Raw genomic sequence first — 20527 nt, 5'->3', positions numbered from 1 at the left:
GTTTTGTCAATATGCAGGAATACCAGCACTTTCAGAGAGTGAATCTGACCCCAAACATCACTCTTGATTAGAGATTGAAATCTTCAACAGACCAGTTGCTGACTAAACATTAATTAGAGTACTATATTCTTGTTATTTTGATAAGATATCTTAGAATGAAAAGGTGGAGGGGGTAACACCTCACTTTGGACTTCACTAATTAATGAAATATATATTGCAGTAAAATACTCTAAATTTAAATTTTACTTAAAAATTCAGTTACTCACGAATGCTATTCTAAAGTTTGGTATTTATTCATTTTGTTGTAAATTAATTAAGCTTACAGAATTTGTTGTAACATTTATGACGCCTCAAAGAGTAATTACATTATACTAAAATCTTACAATTTATTTGCTCTCTTACTGGGTAGGAAGAGAATGTCATATTTGTTTGAAATAAGATATATCATTGTAAATATCACTGACTTGTAATTAATTTATTGCAATGTCATTAATAAAACCAATAAAAATGGGAAAGATGGCAGCTTGGTTGTCATAGAAATATTTGAATTTAATATTCAAACAGTGTAATATACTAAGAAGAACATAAATGTATATCAATGCACTAGCTCTTCCTGGTAGAGTATTACCTCTGTAATGGGGCTGGTCATTGTTAAAATGGTTATGGTTTCATTAATGCAAAATAAAAAAGAAAACATAAAAAACAAACCTTGACATCACTCCTGTCTATCCTGATCTAAGAAGGCTGCTAAATTAAGAACGTGCCCTAAGAAGGCTGCTGAAATAAGAACATGTGCTCACCAACATTTCATAAATACAAAACAAAATCTTAATAATAATTTAAAAATAGATAATGCTCTATCTGCGACTCAGGCAGGCTAGAATGTATCCCAGGCAGAGATTCAGAATCCCAAGACCTGATGTAACTCCTGTCTCACTCTGTCTGTCTTTTTTGTTTCATTCTGTAATAATCTCCACATGTATGACTTTTTAAGATTTTGCTATTCATATTTTATTTGAGAGCATTGTTTAGTAATGTGATCAAAATGGGATATTACATACCAGTGGGAAATGACCCAATGACATAATATCAAATATCTCTGAATACTGCCTACACGAACCCACGCCCTAAACACTAATTTCCAGATGATAGTGCTAACCCCACATGGGACAGGAAATATTAGTAAAAAAAAATGAACTAAAACTTCTGGGTGCTTCAGCATTATGAGTTTTATTTATGAAGGATTTATTTTGAACTGAAGTAGAGTTGCAGATACCAGTTAACAGATATAATATGTACCAATGCCCATATAGTTGCACATATTGCCAAAAGTTATCACAATAAAAAATGTACAAGTGAGTTCAGGGAACCTAATCTAAGAACATGTCAAGTGACTACTATATTTGTCCTTCTTATAAATTAATATTTTTTAACTGATTTATAAACAGACTTAATCAACTTTTAGAGGCACAGGGAGAAAGATCCCATCCCAGCAGTAGCCACTAAGCAGAAATCAGCTATTGAGTAGAGTGTCAGGCCATTGTAGGGTATACTAATTCTTTCTCAGACATTAACACAAAGTTATTTTTGAAGTCTAGATAAGTCAGAATACACATATCTTTAGGATATTATGAGAAACCTAAAGCACCTGGTGAAAACCACCATGCAAAGAAGATTAAGTAAACCTCACAAAATCAGTAAGTTCACCATAGCACCCATTAGTTAAATTTACTTATAAAACAGATCAGTTCTGGTTGAAGCTCTCTGTTTAATTAATGACGGAAACACCATTTATTGTAAACATCTAAAATGTGGCTCATTAGTTTTATTTTCAAAAGTACATTTATTCTAATATAAATTGCACACAAACAATTTTCTTTATTTCTATTTCTCTGTAAAATAAAATTTCTCACAGTAATATAAACTTGATTCAACAACTAAAAGTGACTGCAAATAGGTTACCAGTACAGTATATTTAAGGCTGTAGTGAAAAGCATTTGTTTTCTATAACACATTAATTGAAGTGGCGCTCCAACAAGCAAATGGCAGAGGTAACAAAATGTTTCATGCTTCAACATTAGCCATAGGTTTTTGTTCCTGGTAAACTGCATGGAAGGATTATATCTCCTCTGAAGACTACTGTATTACTTAAATTATGACACAGTACATCACCTTTGACTTTTAGCTCAGCTGTGGATGTGTATGGCCCAATGCTGAAGACAACAATACCGGAATCATCAAGACTGACATTTTTGAGTGTCAGGGTGTGTATTTTCCCTTCCACAGTGATTTCATTCATCTCATTATTCTGCAGTGGAATGTCCTTGAGCTTCCACTGGGCATCAGCCACATTCTCGTGAGACACATAACAACGGAAATAAACATTCTCTTCTTCATACACTGTTTGACTCTCCAGGCCTTTCACAATTACAACATCTAGTTCTGTAAACAAAGCAAAAAAAAGTATTTTCTTTAAAACAAATTTTTTCAACATTCTAGGATTCAAAGATGAAAATTTTGAAAACTGTTATGAATATACTTAAATGGATTTCAAGTCAAGCATTTTGTTTACTGCATGTAATAAAATTTCTTTCACTATTATGGGCATTGTGCGGGTAAACCAAAATTGTATTTCCTTAAACATGTGACACCTCAGGATGTATTTTGTTTTCTCCCCAAAGTTTACCCCAGCCAAAGTTTAAAAGAACAAACAGAACTATTGAAACAAACCAAAGAAGATCAACCAAGTCTCATCCCTAGAAAAATATGGTTACAGATATCCACATAATCAAGTGCCTAGGGAGGATGAACTGAAGAAAAGAAGGTGATATTAACCATCCCACTAAAGACTGAGCACTGGATTTAAAACTAATTTTACTAGTGGAAACAGTACTAATGAAACTAGTTTGTTACATTACCCTGTAAATGTTGCTGGATTAAAAATTATAATTAAACATCACATTGCAATCTTTTTGTTTTTTTTGCAAATTGTACAGGTTCAGGAAGAATCATTTTAAGTACAATATTAATTGACTGCGGTGGGCTGGCGCCCTTCCCGGGGTTTGTTTCCTGCCTTGCGCCCTGTGTTGGATGGGGTTGGCTCCAGCATATCCCTGTGATGCTGTAGTTAGGATATAGCAGGTTGGATAATAGATGGATGGATGGATATTAATTGAATGACAGCTAATATCTTAAAGTCCAAAACTGAAATATGGTTTCTTGTATACATTTTCAGGTCACAGTAATGCGTAGTAAGGCTGAGACCCCCAACCGCTCAGTAGCAGCTTCAAGTTGTGGGGCTGGTGTTTACTGGATAGAATTGATTTTTGCCTGTTAACCTTGACAGATTTGCACTAAGTCATTCATGTTTCATGGTGTCGCCCACCACTTTCAAGTGTGTTTTTAGGAGCAAGGCAAACAATTAGTACCATTCATAGCTTAAGTTTTAAAACAGAAAGTTGTTATATAATTTAGCAAAACAAAATGACTAAACCAGAACTGAAGTCAAAACTAAAATAAAGTCAAACCAGAATCTGTTCTTTATTCTCAAGTATTGCTTGAGCACAAGTCTCTTTTAGGGTCATTCTCTTAATAGATTAAATGTTCAGGTTCGTTCTTCTGTGGATGGTCATTTTTATGGCATGTCTGAGACAATAACACATAGTGCTATGCTGGAAACATTTTAATGGTAATAACTGAAACCATGGACTACAAAATAGTGGCAAATATAAAACCAGCTTTGAAAATAACAGTACCTATTATATATAAACAGTTTCACAAAATAGTGAAGACAATGAACTTGATAATAACAACATATATAAAAAAATAAACAAAATTAATAATGTCCTACGAAAATGAAAGATTACAGACATGTTCCTGATTTAACTTCAGATAAACAGACAGTCCTAATCTAATTTCCTGAAAGTCTAGTATTATTAAAGTGCTACATAGATCCTCTTCCGGTTAATTAGCCTCATTTTAAAGATGGTCAGATAAGTTCCCAATACAATGCTCACTTTTAAAAACAATAGTTGCTGTAATGTCAAATATCATGCTCAAACTTCAGTTTTTTAGCACACAAAAATTGATTGCCTTGTAATATTTTAAGTACTGTTTTCTTCCCATTTTATTTAATCTCCAAAACCTGCTTAGTCCCAGCTGATAGGGCTTCCACAGTATTATGCTTCATTGTACACTCCATACAACATAATGAATTGTATGTTTGTGCCACATATGTTGTATAGCATTATGCATTTAAGATTGTTTTCCAAAATATGGCTAGATACCTAAATAAAAGATCAGTGAGGTCAGATGACTAATAGGTCTAATCCAAAATCACTAGAAACATTGGAAAAATTAGAGACCAATAATGCTGTAAATTATGTGTTACCCTGGAGCACCTTTAACCATCAGACCCATAAAGTATGTATCTATCCATCTATCTATATTGATAAACTATTGGGCAAGTTTATACCTTTCTTTCTTTTGCATCATTAAAATGACTAAACCTATCTTTCAGAGCAAGATAGGTGTTGTTTGCATTTATGATAATCAGCTCTTCGACTTAATGGCTATTTTTTGTGTTTTTTTCTTTAATGTGGTGTTAATGCTACAAAAGTTCCCTATCAGTTGCCTTGGACATAAAACATGAAAAAAAATTAAAAATTGCAGTTATCAAGGAGAAGACATGAGAAAATTGATCAATAATTATCTGAGAAGTCAACAACCTTCAAAATTGCTGATCACATTGCTCCAAAAATGCCCTGTTGCTTGAAGAGGCCTAAAGAGAATATTAATTTCTTGTGATCCAAATCTCCAATTGCTTTGATTTTTACATCGTTTGTGCAGAATATTTATATTTTAACAATCCTTAAGTAATATTGAATTTTAGTTTTATATTTTTTAAATTAATAATATTTTTGTTTTCTAATGAGATTACAGATATGTCCTACGTGATCACTTTAAAAACTGCTTTATGACAAATTTTATTTACTTAAGAACAAACAGAAGTAATTAAGCCTATTATGATTTGTCATATATATTTCCAAAAACATTTTTATTTGCAGATTTTTGTGTTTTATAAGAAATAAATTTAGACATCTTTGTAACTTGAAAGCACTTTATCAACCAGCACTTCCAGTAAGGCTCTGCAGAGAATTCTGCTACAGAAGATAGTCTCAGGGCTGTCATTGACCGGTAGAGGGCCCCATAGATGTAATTTACTTGGGAAACAATACTTTCTTCATCATTGACATTTTGGACAAAAATCTTTGCATGCTTATCAGACAGCTATGGTGTCACAATCACCTCTAAAACATTAACAGCTGTGTTTGGTGGACTCCCAGGTGGCCTTAAAATGGAGAAGGACAAACAAACTGTAATTTCCTTTATTACTCTACTAACTGGAAGAATCCCACCCCACCTCTCTTAAGTCAGTGGGTAACCAATGTTCTATACTACTTGAAACTGAAAAAAATTTCAATCAAAGGATTATTCTTTTTAGGAGTATAGACACCGTGAGCATAGCAATGCCAGATCTAAACACTAGTGTGGCGTGTTAAACACTATATGTTGAATTTTTATATCGCAATCATTTTAATTGTTAAAATGCAAATATAACATTAATATAAATCACTATTTTCATATATGCTTATAGAGTGTTTTTACCATGTAGAAAAATCAGTCTTGACTTTGGGTCTATACTATTATGTAGCACATACAACACATAACTCTGTCTGTTGTATTTCAAAAGGTATATGGTGTTATATTATATATTAAATTATATTTTGTTAGAATTGTGTTAGAACTACCAAGACTAAAACAGGCCATTCAGCCCAACAAAGCTTTCCAGTCCTATCCACTTAATTCTTCCAAAATAACAAAGTCTAGTTTTAAAGGCCGCTAAAGTCCTACTGCCTACCAAACTGCTTGGTCACTTATTCCATGTGACTGTTGTTCTCTGTGTGAAGAAAAACTTCTCAATGTAAAATTTATCCTTAACAGGTTTCCAACAGTGTTCCTGTGTTCTTGTTAAACTCATTTTAGTTACACCAAGTAACAGTCATGATCCAGTGGACTAATTCACTTTATAATTTTAGACACTTCAATCATGATAAAAAAAAAGTATTAGGTTTAAAATTCTCTAGAAAATGACCTGTGAGTGTTATTAGTTAATGTCTAAATCACCTGAAAAAAACTCCTCTCAGTTTCAGATCAAGCAAAATTAAGCATTTTACCTATGTCACACACGACTTCATTTGGCATCACTTCCGATTAACCCCATGGACATCACATCCACTTCCTCCATAATGATGCTGTTTCCGGTCCCTGATTACATCGTCATTTCCTGCCAACCAGTTCCTGTTCCTATCATTCATTTCATATATAAACGCCATTTTGTAACAACCATATAGTCAACTGTTACTCGTTTTTCTAGTACTTTTGATTATTTTGCATCCTTTTATCCACAGGACAATATACAGGGACTATCCCCAAAACTTTATTTTTGTGGAGTTTCTTTTTCTTTTTGAATTATTTCCACAATTGGCGTACCCGGCAGGATTTTTGCTTTTTGAAGATGGCAGAAGGGCAGGACCTCAATGACGTTCTATCATCAATCGTGAGTGAGTTGCAAACTCTAAAAGTACAGATGGGCGAAACAAGAACTCAATTAGTGGAATCCCAGGCTCGTGCCACAGCAGCCGTTTGGACGGAGACAGCTTGGTCATTACCAACCCAATTGACATACCTAACTGAAGATGATGACATTAAAACATATTTTTTGGTTTTCGAGCGCACCGCAAAATGAAATGCATGGCCGAGGTCAGAGTGGGCGTACCTACTGGCTCCCTACTTGAAGGGGATAGCGCAGAGAGCTTATTATGACTTAACTGAGGAGCAGGCTGGCAACTATGATGTTCTAAAAGGAGAGGTGTTCAAGCGAAACGGCATATCTCCGGAACAGCAGGCAAGAGAATGGATGGAGTGGAAATTTGACCCAGAGAGGTGATTATGTACACAGGTGTTTGAGGCATGGAGCAAGGTTTGTCGCTGTCTACGGCCCGACATAAACAGCTGCCATAAAATGGCCGAATTGCCAGCCTGTGAAAACTTTGTTCATGCCTTCCCTGATGATATAGCCCAGGAACTCCGGAGACAAAATTATAATAACATGGACACCTTGATAAAGATCGCGGAGCATCAGTGGTCTGCTTGCAAATCAGGGTGGTCAGAAAGGTTCTCTTGCCGTACCCAACAAGTACGTGGAACAGCCCGTGAGCCATCCTGACAACCACCCGTGCCTGCCATCTGAAGAAGGGACAGACAGTACAATCTACCACACTGTTTCAAGTGTGGGGAGCTTTGTCATCTGTCCCCAAATTGAACCAACAAGCCCATGGACTGCTCACTGATGAAGGGGGAAAGGTATTGTGCCACTGTGATTAATTCTTTGTCTCTTCCCTATACAGGTGCAGTTATTATAAATGGCAGGAAGGTAAGGGCATTGCTTGATTCCGGGAGTAACATTTCCATTGTTGCTTCCCGATTAGTTTTACCGTGACAGTGGCTTAAAATTAAAACCAGCCTAAAATGCATTCATGGAGACGTCCGGTATTATAAAACCGCTAAATGTGTGGTTACGATGGATCGCGTTATGGTGAAAATGACCATGGCTGTATTACCAGACCCTCCATTTCCTGTCATCTTGGGGAGAGACTGGGAAGAAATTAACAGCAGTAAAAACGTAACTGTTCCTGAAAGAAATTTGGGCTTAATAATGGAGAGTTCTTTTACTCCGACTGACTCCACGCCATGCAACACAGTCACTAAGACCCATACAGGTACACAGTACAAGGAAATCGATGTCCCATTGTCCTCTGCAGGAGCTAGTACAGTTAATGTAGAGGACTTGGTGGCTGAAACTCCTCCCATTGAGGTCGGAAGAGACCCCATTCATAATTTATCAACCGAATTTCTAGTTACCCCTTCTTCCTTTAAAAGAGAACAATGGAATGATGATTCCTTAAAATTTGCAAGGAATGCCATAGTATCGACCGAGGGACACACAACCCTAGATCCCATGCCACTGATGCCTTTCTTTGTCATGAAAAATAAATTATTATATCGAGTGGCTGAACACGGGGGTGAAGTGAAAGCATTATTGCTAGTACCATGCACTTTTCGGCGACAGATGTGTGAACTAGCACATGCTTACCTTCTAGGAGTCCATTTGGGCTCTGACAAACTTTGGACAGGATAAATCTCCGATTTTATTGGCCGGGAATTAATGAGGAATTCCTAGGAGGGACCGTGCTTCTCTCATTCCCCTCCCCCTGAAAGATGTACCATTTGAACAAGTCGGTATTGACCTCGTAGGCCTGTTAGAATCCTCATTAAAAGGTTTTAAATATATTTTAGTTCCAGTAGATTATGCCACTCGATTCCCCGAAGCTGTTCCCTTGCGCTCAGCTAATTCAGAAAACATCGCACGGGAACTAGTAGGAATATTCACACGTGTTGGGATCCCCAAAGAGGTTTTAATGGACTAAGGGACTCCTTTCACTTTGGAGACGTTCAGGGAGGTGGCTAAATTACTCAGAATAAAACATCTAAAAACATCTGTCTATCACCCCCAAACAGACAAGTTGGTAGAACGATTTAATCAGACTTTAAAACAGATGTTACGCAAGGTAGTTGCTGCAGATGGAAGAAACTGGGATCAGTTACTTCCTCTTGTTATGTTTGCATATCGGGAAGTCCCTCAGGCATCCACAGGGTTTTCTCTGTTTAAATTATTATATGGAAGACAACCACAAGGTCTATTGGACATGCTAAAAGATGGTTGGGAAGAGGAGGTCCTCCCTACCTCAAATATACTTGAATATATTGCGTAATTACATGATAGATTGGAAAAAATTAGACCTATTCTAAAAGAAAATTTGGAAAAGGCTCAAGCAGCGCAGTCGCGCTATTATAATAGATACACCACCATTCGGGAATTTGTCCCGAGTGATCATGTGATGGTACTTGTTCCAACTTCCCATTCTAAATTATTGGCTCATTGGCAAGACCCGTATGAAATTAAGGAAAGAAAAGGACTTGTTGATTATTTGGTTAAACAAACAAATCGTCGACCGAGTGAACGAGTTTATCATATTAATTTACTGAAACCGTGGAAGGACAGGGAACTTGATCCCTCCTCTGGCAAGCCTCGTTCCCTTTTCATCTCACATTCTGAACTTAATTTCGGACCTGATTTGACCCCAGGCCAAAAACAGGACGGACTACTCTGATTGAGCACGACATAATTACTGACCCGGGGGTAATTGTCAGCGAAAGACCCTATAGGCTCCTGGAGGCAAAGAAAGCAAAAGTAGAATTGGAAATAAGGCAGATGCTAGATTTGGGGGTTATTGAAGAAAGTCATAGCCCCTGGTCTAATCCAATTGTCTTGGTTCCTACGCCAGATGGGTTGTAGAGGTTTTGTAATGACTTTCGACGACTTAATCAGGTTTCTAAATTTAATGTGTATCCAATGCCACGAGTGAATGATCTACTCGATCGACTTGGAAACACACACTTCAGAACTACTCTTGACATGACTAAAGAGTATTGTCAAATTCCCATAACGGCCTCTGCTAAAGAAAAGACTGCTTTTAGTACACCTAGTGGACACTAACAGTATAAGGTCCTTCCATTTGGTTTGCACGGGGCACCGGCAACCTTTCAATGTCTGGTAGATACACTTCTAAGGCCCCACAATTCCTTTAGTGCCGCCTACCTGGATGACGTTGTCATCTGTTCCGGCACATGGAAGGAACATGTATTGCAGGTTAAAACAGTGCTTTCCACACTAGCAAAAGCAGGACTTTGTATTAATGCAAAGAAATGTTTTTTTGGTTTAAGAGAAGCCAAATATTTAGGCTACTTGGTGGTGGAAAGCACTGTAAAACCACAGTTTTCGCAAGTTCAAGCATTTCTTGGTTTAGCAGTTTTGTACCTCACCATTTTGTACCTCGTTTCTCAGATATTGCTTTGCCCTTATCTGATTTGACAAAGAAAATTTCACCCTTAAAAGTGGTATGGTATGATAAGGCATTCTGTGACTTAAAATTGGCCCTTACATCAGCACCTGTTTTGAAATCTCCTGACTTCTCTCTCCCTTTTATTCTCCAGACCGACGCATCGGACACAGGACTAGGAGCTGTGTTGAGCCAGTGTGTCGATGGTACTGAACACCCCATTATGTACCTCAGCTGGAAATTGCTGGACAGGGAGACCAAGTATGCTGCGGTGGAGCAAGAGGTGTTGGCGATTAAATGGGCTATCACGCAGTTAAGGTACTACCTATTGGGACGGGAATTTACTCTGGTGATGGATAATGCTGCCCTACAGTGGATGTCCCTTCACCGGGAGTCTAATCCCCATGTCACGAGGTGGTTTTTGGACCTTATCGTTTTAGTGTTATTTATCGTAAAGGTTCCTTGCAGACCAACGCTGATGCTCTCTCCTGTGTCCATGACCTCTCGGTGCACGTCACCCGACCTGATGGTTCTTTGGGGGGGTCATGTCATGCATGTGCGATTGGGAGGCAATCAAAAAGCCCAAATGTGAGTGAAACATCATGAGGTGAAGGATTATCACGTGGTACTTACCTAAACCTCTTCTCCCAACAGGAAAACAGAAGAAATATAATCGCAGCCATTTCCGGGTTTTAAAATAGCCACCACAACGTCACTTCCGGTGACTCTGTTTCGCCTCACTTCTGGTTAACCCCATGGACGTCCCTTCCGCTTTCTCCATAATGATGCTGTTTCCGGTTCCTGATTACATCGTCATTTCCTGCCAACCAGTTCCTGTTCCTATCATCCATTTCACATATAAATCCATTTTGTAACAACCATATGGTCAACTGTTACAAATTTTTCTAGTACTTTTGATCATTTTGCATCCTTTTGTCCACAGGACAATATACGGGGACGGTCCCCAAACCTTTATTTTTGTGGAGTTTCCTTTTCTTTTTGAATTATTTCCACACCTAATACATGGCATATAATTAGTAGTGTATGTGCTGTACTAAATATTTTAATTCATATTTTTCCTAATTATTCCCACATAGCATGCCAAGCACCAGAACCTGTCCAGTGAGCATTTATAGGTAGGGTAACAGAGAGCAGACACCTGCAATCAGATATACTGTTCCAGTTTGAAGTGAACACTTAGAATTAATCTACATGTCATGGCAATGTGGTAGAAAACCCATGCAGACATATGGGGAACATGAAAACCTAAGAGAGGTAAACCTGCAAATCAAGTGAAAGCAAACTTTCAGGAATAAATCGTTAAAGTGGCCCACTAATAGACTCATGAGAATACTGTACCACACCAATAGTGTTTTGCCAGTTGTCTGTGATATTTTTCTAAGTTTTCAAAACTATGAAAATTGATAAAAAAAAAAACACACACACACACATTGACTGGAAAGACCCTGGCCTACGGAGTGGAGTCTCTTCTAATTACAGTAGCATGTAAAAATTCTCAGCTGGAAGTGAAACTTTCATCATGTCTGCTTCAGCTGTCACTGCGTTTATGTTTCTTGCATTTCCAATGTCAGCTGGAAAACTGTGTGCAGTTCTTTTATTTAATATATTGTTACTGCACCTTACAGTATAATGAAAAGCATACTACTGGTCCCACTGATGCATGCAGTATATGTCATATAGAAACAAGAGGATAAAAAGTCAAAATACACATTGTAAATAGTCATAGTACTTTAATCTAATGCTAAGGTTTCACGATATCTAATGCTTAATCTGATGCTAAGGTTTCAAAATATGACCAATACATTAATTTTATAAGCCTTCTTTGTCCAGTATGTGGCCACTAGGAATTACATTCTACATTAGAAACCAAATGCACACTCTGGCTAGGAGGTGGGCTGAAAATTAACCTAAACAGCTAAACATTTGATTAAATATGACCTCATCTTGTTACAAAAATGCCTAACTCATGTTATCAAAGTTCCCTAAAAGTTACAAATGTTTATTTACTATGTCAAGTTACAAATGTTCCCTGCAGGCTACAAATGTCCAATGTTTAAGTTACAAGAAGACCCTAACACGCACCCATCTATCCATCCATTCCTTTATATAACTGAGATAATGCTAGAATATTATGGCTGTAGAAAAAAACAAAGGGAAGAATATAAAATTCTATTTTTAATTGGAATAATGTTATATAAATAACTTGCCAGTTTGTCGTTTTAATGATTATTATAATATGCTAATATTTTACTAGCCTTAAAGCAACAAAATTATTTTAATAGTACATGCTTTAAAATAATTACATAAAATACTGTACAGCTATTTTTGACAAATGAGGCACAAGTCACCAGAAAAGATGTGTTCCTAATATTGTGACTTTAACTTTCATAAAAATTATGGATGGAATTAGGACTGCAACAAACGATTATTTTGATAATTGATTAATCTGTAGATTATTTATTTGATCAATCTGTTTTTTAAACACTACTTTAATCACCAAATCTTTATTGATTTTTTTTACATTATTTCTCCCATAACACGAGCAAGATTTAATTATAATTCTTCTAACTACAATATATAACATAAGAGTAAAAAATATGTAGAGTGTGAAAAACACTTAGTTATACTACTTAAACTGCTGAAACAGTGGCTTGAAAAGCAAACTATAGTTGAAACTGCTGCATGGGTAGCTTTAAAAACAAACTCTTAAATTGCTTCACCAGTGTCATGAGGGAGCTAAAATGGTTCTACAGGTGTTTAGAGTTGCAATGCAAAAACGTAACCATGGTCACATATCCTTAGCTAAGGCTAGCTCTCTTTTTCGAAGTTATGTTGCCTGCATCCAAAAAGAGATGCTCAGATGGTGTTGAAGGTGGCAGGGATACATAGGCATTCTCTAATATTATAAATAACAATGCTAGTAATCGCAGAGTCTTATTTTCAACAATTGATCGTCTGTTAAACCCAGGTAACACAAAGGAATGCCCCCAGAATACTTTCAGTGAAACCTGTGAGAACATTGCTGTATTTTTCACTCAAAAAATTAATGATATTAGAGATAACATAGTATATCTCCCCAACACTGCAGAACCTCCAAAGCCCTGGTACTGCATTATAAACAAATTAAATGCTTTTACCAGGATAGATTTACCTGAATTACATAGTATAATCTCTCAACTGAAACCCTCCACCTGCGTCCTTGATCCAATACCAACCAGGTTTTTCAAAGAAATATCAGGCGTGCTAATTGACAATATTCTGGACATAGTTAATTTGTCATTAGATACGGGGGTCTTTCCAGACTGTCTTAAGACTGCTGTAGTTAAACCCCTGCTCAAGAAAAATAATCTTGACCCCTCTGCCTTTGAAAATTTTAGACCCATTTCTAACCTGCCCTTCTTAAGTAAAATTCTAGAGAAGGCAGTCATTATGCAGTTAAATGACCACCTCAATAAACATGCTATTCTTGATACATTTCAGTCAGGCTTCAGAACAAATCACAGTACAGAAACTGCACTTGTTAAAGTAGTAAATGACTTGCTGGTAAATGCAGACAGAGGCCATTTATCTGTTCTCATCCTCTTAGATCTGAGTGCTGCATTTGACACCATTGATCATAATATTCTTAGAAATCGCCTTAGTCAATGGGTGGGCCTCTCTGGCAGTGTCTTAAATTGGTTTGAATCCTACCTGGCAGGAGAAAATTCTTTGTGAGTTGTGGTAATCAAATCTCAAAGACACATGATATCCGATATGGTGTTCCACAAGGCTCCATCCTGGGTCCACTGTTATTCTCAATCTACATGCTTCCGTTAGGTCAGATTATCTCATCATTATCACAGCTATGCTGATGACACACAGCTGTACTTATCTATAGCACCTGATGACTCCGACTCTTTCGATACACTAACACAATGTCTTACTGGTATTTCTGAATGGATGAATAGTAATTTTCTCAAACTAAATAAAGAGAAAACTGAAATTTTAGTAATTGGCAATAATGGATTCAGTGAGGTTATCAGAAATAAACTTGATGCACTAGGATTAAAAGTTAAGACGGAAGTAAAAAATTTAGGGGTAACCGTTGACTGTAATCTGAATTTTAAATCGCATATTCATCAGACCACTAGGACAGCATTTTTTCACTTAAGAAACATAGCTAAAGTTAGACCTCTTATATCATTGAAAGATGCTGAGAAATTAATTCACGCTTTTGTTTTCAGTAGACTAGATTACTGTAATGCACTCCTCTCAGGACTACCCAAAAAAGACATAAATCATTTGCAACGAGTGCAGAATGCAGCTGCTAGAATCCTAACTGGGAAAAGAAAATCCGAACACATTTCTCCAGTTTTGATGTCACTACACTGGTTGCCTGTGTCATTCAGGATTGACTTTAAAATACTGCTTATGGTTTATAAAGCCTTAAATAATCTCGCTCCATCTTATATATCGGAATGGCTGACGCGTTATATTCCAAATCGTAACCTTAGATCTTCAAATGAGTGTCTCCTTATAATTCCAAAAGCTAAACTTAAAAGAAGTGGTGAGGCGGCCTTCTGCTGTTATGCACCCAAAATCTGGAATAGCCTGCCAATAGGAATTCGCCAGGCAAATACAGTAGAGCACTTTAAAACACTGCTGAAAACACATTACTTTAACATGGCCTTTTTATAACTTCACTTTAACTTAATACTGATACTCTGTATGTTCAATTCTTCATAATAACTATTCACAGTGGCTCCAAAATCCATACTGACCCCTACTCTCTCTTCTGTTTCTTTTTCCGGTTTCTTTGTGGTGGCGGCCTGCGCCACCACCACCTACTCAAAGCATCATGATGCACCAACATTGATGGACTAAAAGCCAGAAGTCAACGTGACCATCATCATCAGGTCCTTCCATGAAAACCCTAAATACAAAGAGGACTGTTTGACTTATGTTAGGTAGATTGCCCAGAGGGGACTGGGCGGTCTCTTGGTCTGGAACCCCTACAGATTTTATTTTTTCTCCAGCCTTTGGAGTTTTTTGTTTTTCTGTCCACCCTGGCCATCGGACCTTGCTCTTATTCTATGTTAATTAATGTTGACTTATGTTTATCTTTTATTGTGTCTTCTATTTTTCTATTCATTTTGTAAAGCACTTTGAGCTACATTTTTTTGTATGAATATGTGCTATATAAATAAATGTTGATTGATTGATTGATTGATAGGCAGGTCTGGAAGCCAGGCCAGACTGGGTTATCTAGCCTCATTAGTCTTTCACCAATGCTATGGATTTCTTCTTTGGAATCTTGTTTCTCCTCAAAGTATGTTAGGATCTTATTCCTTAAAACCTGTCCATAGATTTCTTCAGCTACTACATCTGTTATTTTCTTCACTGCTGTTTCCAGAACCAAGTAGTGAGTCAAATGAAGTGACAGCTGTTGTATTATTGTTAAAGGTTCTGGCAGCACATATTTTGTTTTACTAACGTTGTTGGTGATCAACTTCGCTTTTCACTTCAAGTACCTGTGTTTGTATTTTAGCTTGCACAAGAAAAACTTGACAATGAAAATTTTTGTCAACAAATTTAATAATCGAGTTTATTGATTAATATTGATTGGTTGTTGCAGCCCTGGATGGAACATTTGTCTATGATGGTTCGAAAAGTATATTTTTGCAGTAACTGTCTGCCTTGAAGCTACAAAAGATGCTTTATAGCTTTGTTTACTATTTTGTTTGTTCTTTTTGCGGATCTCCACTAAACAACTGTAGCAACTAATTTTGTCCATTATTTGCTTGCAGAAGTCTGAACTAATTTTTTTCTTTTTTGCACAGATAAACACCTCAGTAAAATTAAAAGAATTTTACTGTAACTTTCAAAAAAGGAAAATGAAGCATTATTTCACCTAAATTGTGTGGACATTGAGCCAAAATAACTGGGTTTGACTGGCAATTTAATTGATATAAAATACACAAAAGGATTAGTTTAATAGGTGCACAGAATACTGAGTTTGTCCCTAGTTTGCTGTCAGAGCAGCTTCAGTTTATTAGAGCATGGACTAAAATGAAGTGTTCAATGCAATACAGGACTATGGCATCTTCATTGTGTCCCATTAGCTGATACTGGATATCAGTACTGAATAGTTCATTAATTTTTATCCCACACATACTTAATTCCATTGATATTACGGCCACTGGAAGGTCAATGTACTAAGGTTAATTTTCCAATAACCTTTACACTTTACTTACATTGTATCATGAAGCATCATTCTGATCTGAAAGCAAACATGCATATAGGAAAAATGCATAGAAGAAACAGATATGCAAAACATTATATTTAAGTATTACATACACATCCAGTACTTTATTTACAGTATATACTACCTAGGTTTTAAATTTTACATAATGCAGTTTGCAACACCTCATTGCACCACAGGCTGCAAAGAACTGGGTACGGGGAATGCATATTTTGAAGCAGCATGTCTGTGCATGATATTGGTGTTCATTTTCCTGATTTTTACATATAATGTTGTGTGCATATATTGATTATTTCCTTTGCAAAAATGTGTTAATTGCTTAAGTGTTATTGAGGTGTTGTGCATATGTAGAATGCCTGTTACATGTTTCTTAAGTTTGCACTTTGTGTATTCACTTAAAAAAGGCCAGGAATGTTTTAGGTTTCAGGACAGTCTGAAGCGAAACAACCAAGTTTCATTTCACATTCAGTTTCACAACTGCAAAACTCCATAAAAGTACTTTGGTGTTCTTGGTGTGGATTAAATTAAATCAATAAACAGTTTATGCATTTATGTAGTTTTAATACCTATTAGGTGTGATTAATTATTTTAAGGCTAGTCTTTTTTCATTTGTTCCAAAATATTTTGCATAATTTATTTACATTTATTAATTTTATTATTTTTTCCATTATTTCATTGTATCATAAATCATGTATTGCAATATGTTTTGTATGTAGATTAAGTGTATCATCTAAAGCCAATAAGGCCTGCATTGTTGATACCAGTCATAACTGATCCGTGAACCTGTCGTGTTTTATCATAACCCGATCCTTCTATCGGTATTAATTCAATCAAACTGAAATTCAAGACAGGTGATCTCACTTGAAGCCTCTAAAGTACAGTATCCCTAGTCAGTAAACCATTTAATATAATTTGTTTCACTACGACATATTACTCCTGATTGGTTAATTTCATCCACAGTCTATTTTTAATTAAAGAAACTTCCATTGCCCAGATATTTTTCATGCTATATAAGTGACTATGGGTCCTTCACTCTGTGTAAAGCTAATTACATAGGATGGTCAGGTTATCTCATTAAGAATCTATGAAGAGGATGTAAAGATATAGATGCCAAAAGTTTAAACATTGCAAAGTTGTTATAAAGAATATTAAAAACATGACAACAGAAAGTAAAATAAAATAAATCAGAATTAGATGTTGGCCCAAAGAACTGCTATCATAATCAATGGTATCTTACTATTCACTTTAAGATGGGCAGTGGTCTTCTGGTTTCCAGTATTGCACGCATACAGCCCGCTGTCTTCAGTTTGCAGATTATAAATAACCAGTTCGGCAACATCACCTTCCAACTTCATTTGATACTTGTCACTTGGCTGCAACACCATATCTCCCTTAGTCCACTCCACTGGAGCCCCAGGTTTTGTGGTCTGGCAACGTAGTGTAGCACTGTCACCCAAATATGCTTCTTGATTCACCAGTAATGTCTTGAAAAACACTGGCAGTGCTGCACAAAAGGAAATAAAACAAATGAACCAAGCATGTAAAATATTAAAATATAAATATTACTAAAAAAATCTATAGATTTCAGACGTGCAAAGTTAAAAAAAATAAGCTTAATACATATTTCTTTTTGGCACAAGTTCAAATAATTTTTTTTATTAACTTTTAAATGCTTACAAATGGAATGCAAATATTTCAGAATCACAAACTGGAATGCAGACACTGAATTGCTACACTGAGTTAATAAGATACAGTCTAAATCAAACTCTTAACCAAAGAATGCTGTGATATAGTAACAAATCCATCTATATATATTTTTTCTGAATCCATTAAACAGTTTTGTAAACTAAAGCCTTTCCCAGTAGCATCAATTGCAAGGCTGAAACAAACCCTGAATTGGATGCCCGTCCATCAACAGGCACATTCAAGCACACATCTATACCCACTCAAACAAAGCTAATTTTGAGTAGGGAATTAATCTTATTTTCAGTTCTTTTACATGTAGTGGGATTCAGAGAAAACTCATTGAAAATAAGACAGAATGTGCAAATTCAATGCAGAAAACGTGTTGGAGAGGAACCTAGATCCAAACAGTCTCAAGCATCAGTGCTAACCACTGTTGCAGTATCTGGCACAAGGTAGGAACAAATTCTGGAAATGGGACTAACGCAAACTCATTAACACAACTACACAAATGGCCCTATACTGGGCCATTTTATAGTCACAAATTAGCATAAAATAATTGTCTTTGGGATATTGGAGAAAAGTTGGAACAAATTAAAAAAAAAAAAAACACATTCACTAAGATATATCCTCACCCTTTACGTTCAAGGTAGCAGTAGTCTGTTGGGTTCCTACATCACAAGTATACTCCCCAGAATCTTCTGGTTCTACACAATGAATCAACAACTTGGCAAACAGTCCCTCTTGCTTCATTTCATACTTTGCACATGAGCAGAGATTAATTTCTCCCTTTCGCCACTCAACAAATGCTCCTGGCTTAGATATTTTGCAGCAGAGAGTTGTAGTGTCACCTTCGTTTGCCTCCTGGTCTTGCAATTCTTGTTTGAAAACAACAGGTAGAGCTACAGAGTGGAAGAAAAATAGAAAGTAGCTATAAAACCATTACGAATTTTGCATTCAGTAAATTTTCCACATGTAGGTTAAGGTTTTCTTCTGATGAAACAGTAATTTTGCGTCGTCTTTAATGGTTGACTGCAGCACAAACACTAAAACAGCTAAAATAACTATAGGATTTTTGGTATGTACTGTATGTACTTAGTTATCAGATTTTTTAAAATTTCCCAAGCTCTTTGATCACAAGAAGATGAATTTCAGACATTAAGAATTACATGGACATAAATGAAAAGAAGCTAAAAAACAGCAACTTCTGTTTAGCTAAATTGCAGAAGAACAGCCAGATGATAATAAACAGGCAATAACTCAGCCTTAAGGGAGAAGGAACGTTTCATTAATAAGTATGGGCATATCTGTGTTTGTGTATACAACTGATTAAAAGTAACATACAACATGACTGGAGTAAACTTTAGTCATATTCTAACCACAGGATGCGGAGTTCAATTTGACTTATTTCATAGGTATGTGGCTTTGAATAATGCATGCCAAAATCTGATATCAGCTTTGCGATTCCTATTTGTATTTTATAGATTTTATTAAGCAAAGTCCTGAATCATAAAAATGGAAAGAAGTGTTGAAATGAAAATAAATGCATCATACTATAAAACAAAATTAAAGTATATCACCTCAACATATAGAAAGATTCCGATTAAAGTAGTTACACTGTAGCAGTGCTATATAAAAGGAAATTCAATTCCAGGCATGCTGCGGTATCACTACACCACCTGACCATTTTGATTACAGGAGCCACTATAGGGACACATGTGAAGGCACAAGAGTTAAACAGATGCAAGGTTGCCTGATCTATCGTTTTTTTCCATTCATACTACAAAGCTGCAGCAATTATTTTTCTGTCTCTGCATTACAGTTCTTCTTGGATTTTGTGTGTGTGTGTGTGTGTGTGTGCTTTGCTCATCATCTGCATTTTGTCATTAAAATAAACAAATTGCTGTTACAATTGCACGAATCTTGGTGCACTTGGGCTGCTATAGGATAATGCTAGATTTATTTTTGAGTGCATTTTCTTCCAGAAGTGAAGATGTTAAACATCACACCTGGAAATTTAAATATAGATGTGAAAAGTTTGCAGAAGACATATAGTACAATTTTAATCTGTTATAATTCAATCAAAAAAACAGGAAGAATAAAACATAAAATTGAGTTAATCCCGTAAAGTTAATCATCCTTGATTATGTGAGAATTGAGAGAGTTCTGGGCTGTTAAAATCTTGAAAGTTGGGTACTAAGAATTATATACTAAGGGTTAAAGTGGTTTTGCTGACCATGTGCCAGACTCAACTCATATTTACGTGGTTCATACTTACTTAATTCATATGTACTTGGTTCATATTTACCATACTTACCAATTTTAGACTTACTTTGCATATTTACTTTTGGTAATTAATGCTGTGATTGTAGCAATGTAAAACATGGTTTCTCTTACTTTGCAGTTCAATGGTCTGTATGTATTGTTTTCTGAAAATACTTAAAGCATATGTTGAAAGGTTGAGATGTTAGACGTTTTATTATATTTAACTTACTTGCTTGATGTAACGGTCACACACACCCATCAATGCTACTGTTGTATTGTCGAACAATACATTTTG

General features: G+C 36.1%; 1 protein-coding gene across 8 annotated transcripts in view; it reads right to left on the bottom strand.

Annotated features, from left to right (window-relative positions):
* Nucleotides 1–20527, bottom strand: part of obscnb (obscurin, cytoskeletal calmodulin and titin-interacting RhoGEF b) — a 571330-nt gene that overhangs the window by 247891 nt on the left and 302912 nt on the right. For all 8 annotated transcript variants that reach the window (XM_039753252.1, XM_039753258.1, XM_039753256.1 and 5 more), the window contains 3 exons: nt 18603–18869; nt 17522–17788; nt 2173–2442 (listed from right to left, as the gene is read on the bottom strand). In XM_039753252.1, coding sequence (XP_039609186.1) covers nt 2173–2442; nt 17522–17788; nt 18603–18869 — 804 coding nt within the window. The remainder of the gene's footprint in view (nt 1–2172; nt 2443–17521; nt 17789–18602; nt 18870–20527) is intronic.

The sequence above is a fragment of the Polypterus senegalus genome, chromosome 5 (assembly GCF_016835505.1).
Source record: "Polypterus senegalus isolate Bchr_013 chromosome 5, ASM1683550v1, whole genome shotgun sequence".
NCBI classification, from domain to species: Eukaryota; Metazoa; Chordata; class Cladistia; order Polypteriformes; family Polypteridae; genus Polypterus; species Polypterus senegalus.
The sequence above is the reverse complement of the archived record's forward strand: the minus strand, read 5'-3'. Positions and strand labels throughout refer to the sequence as shown.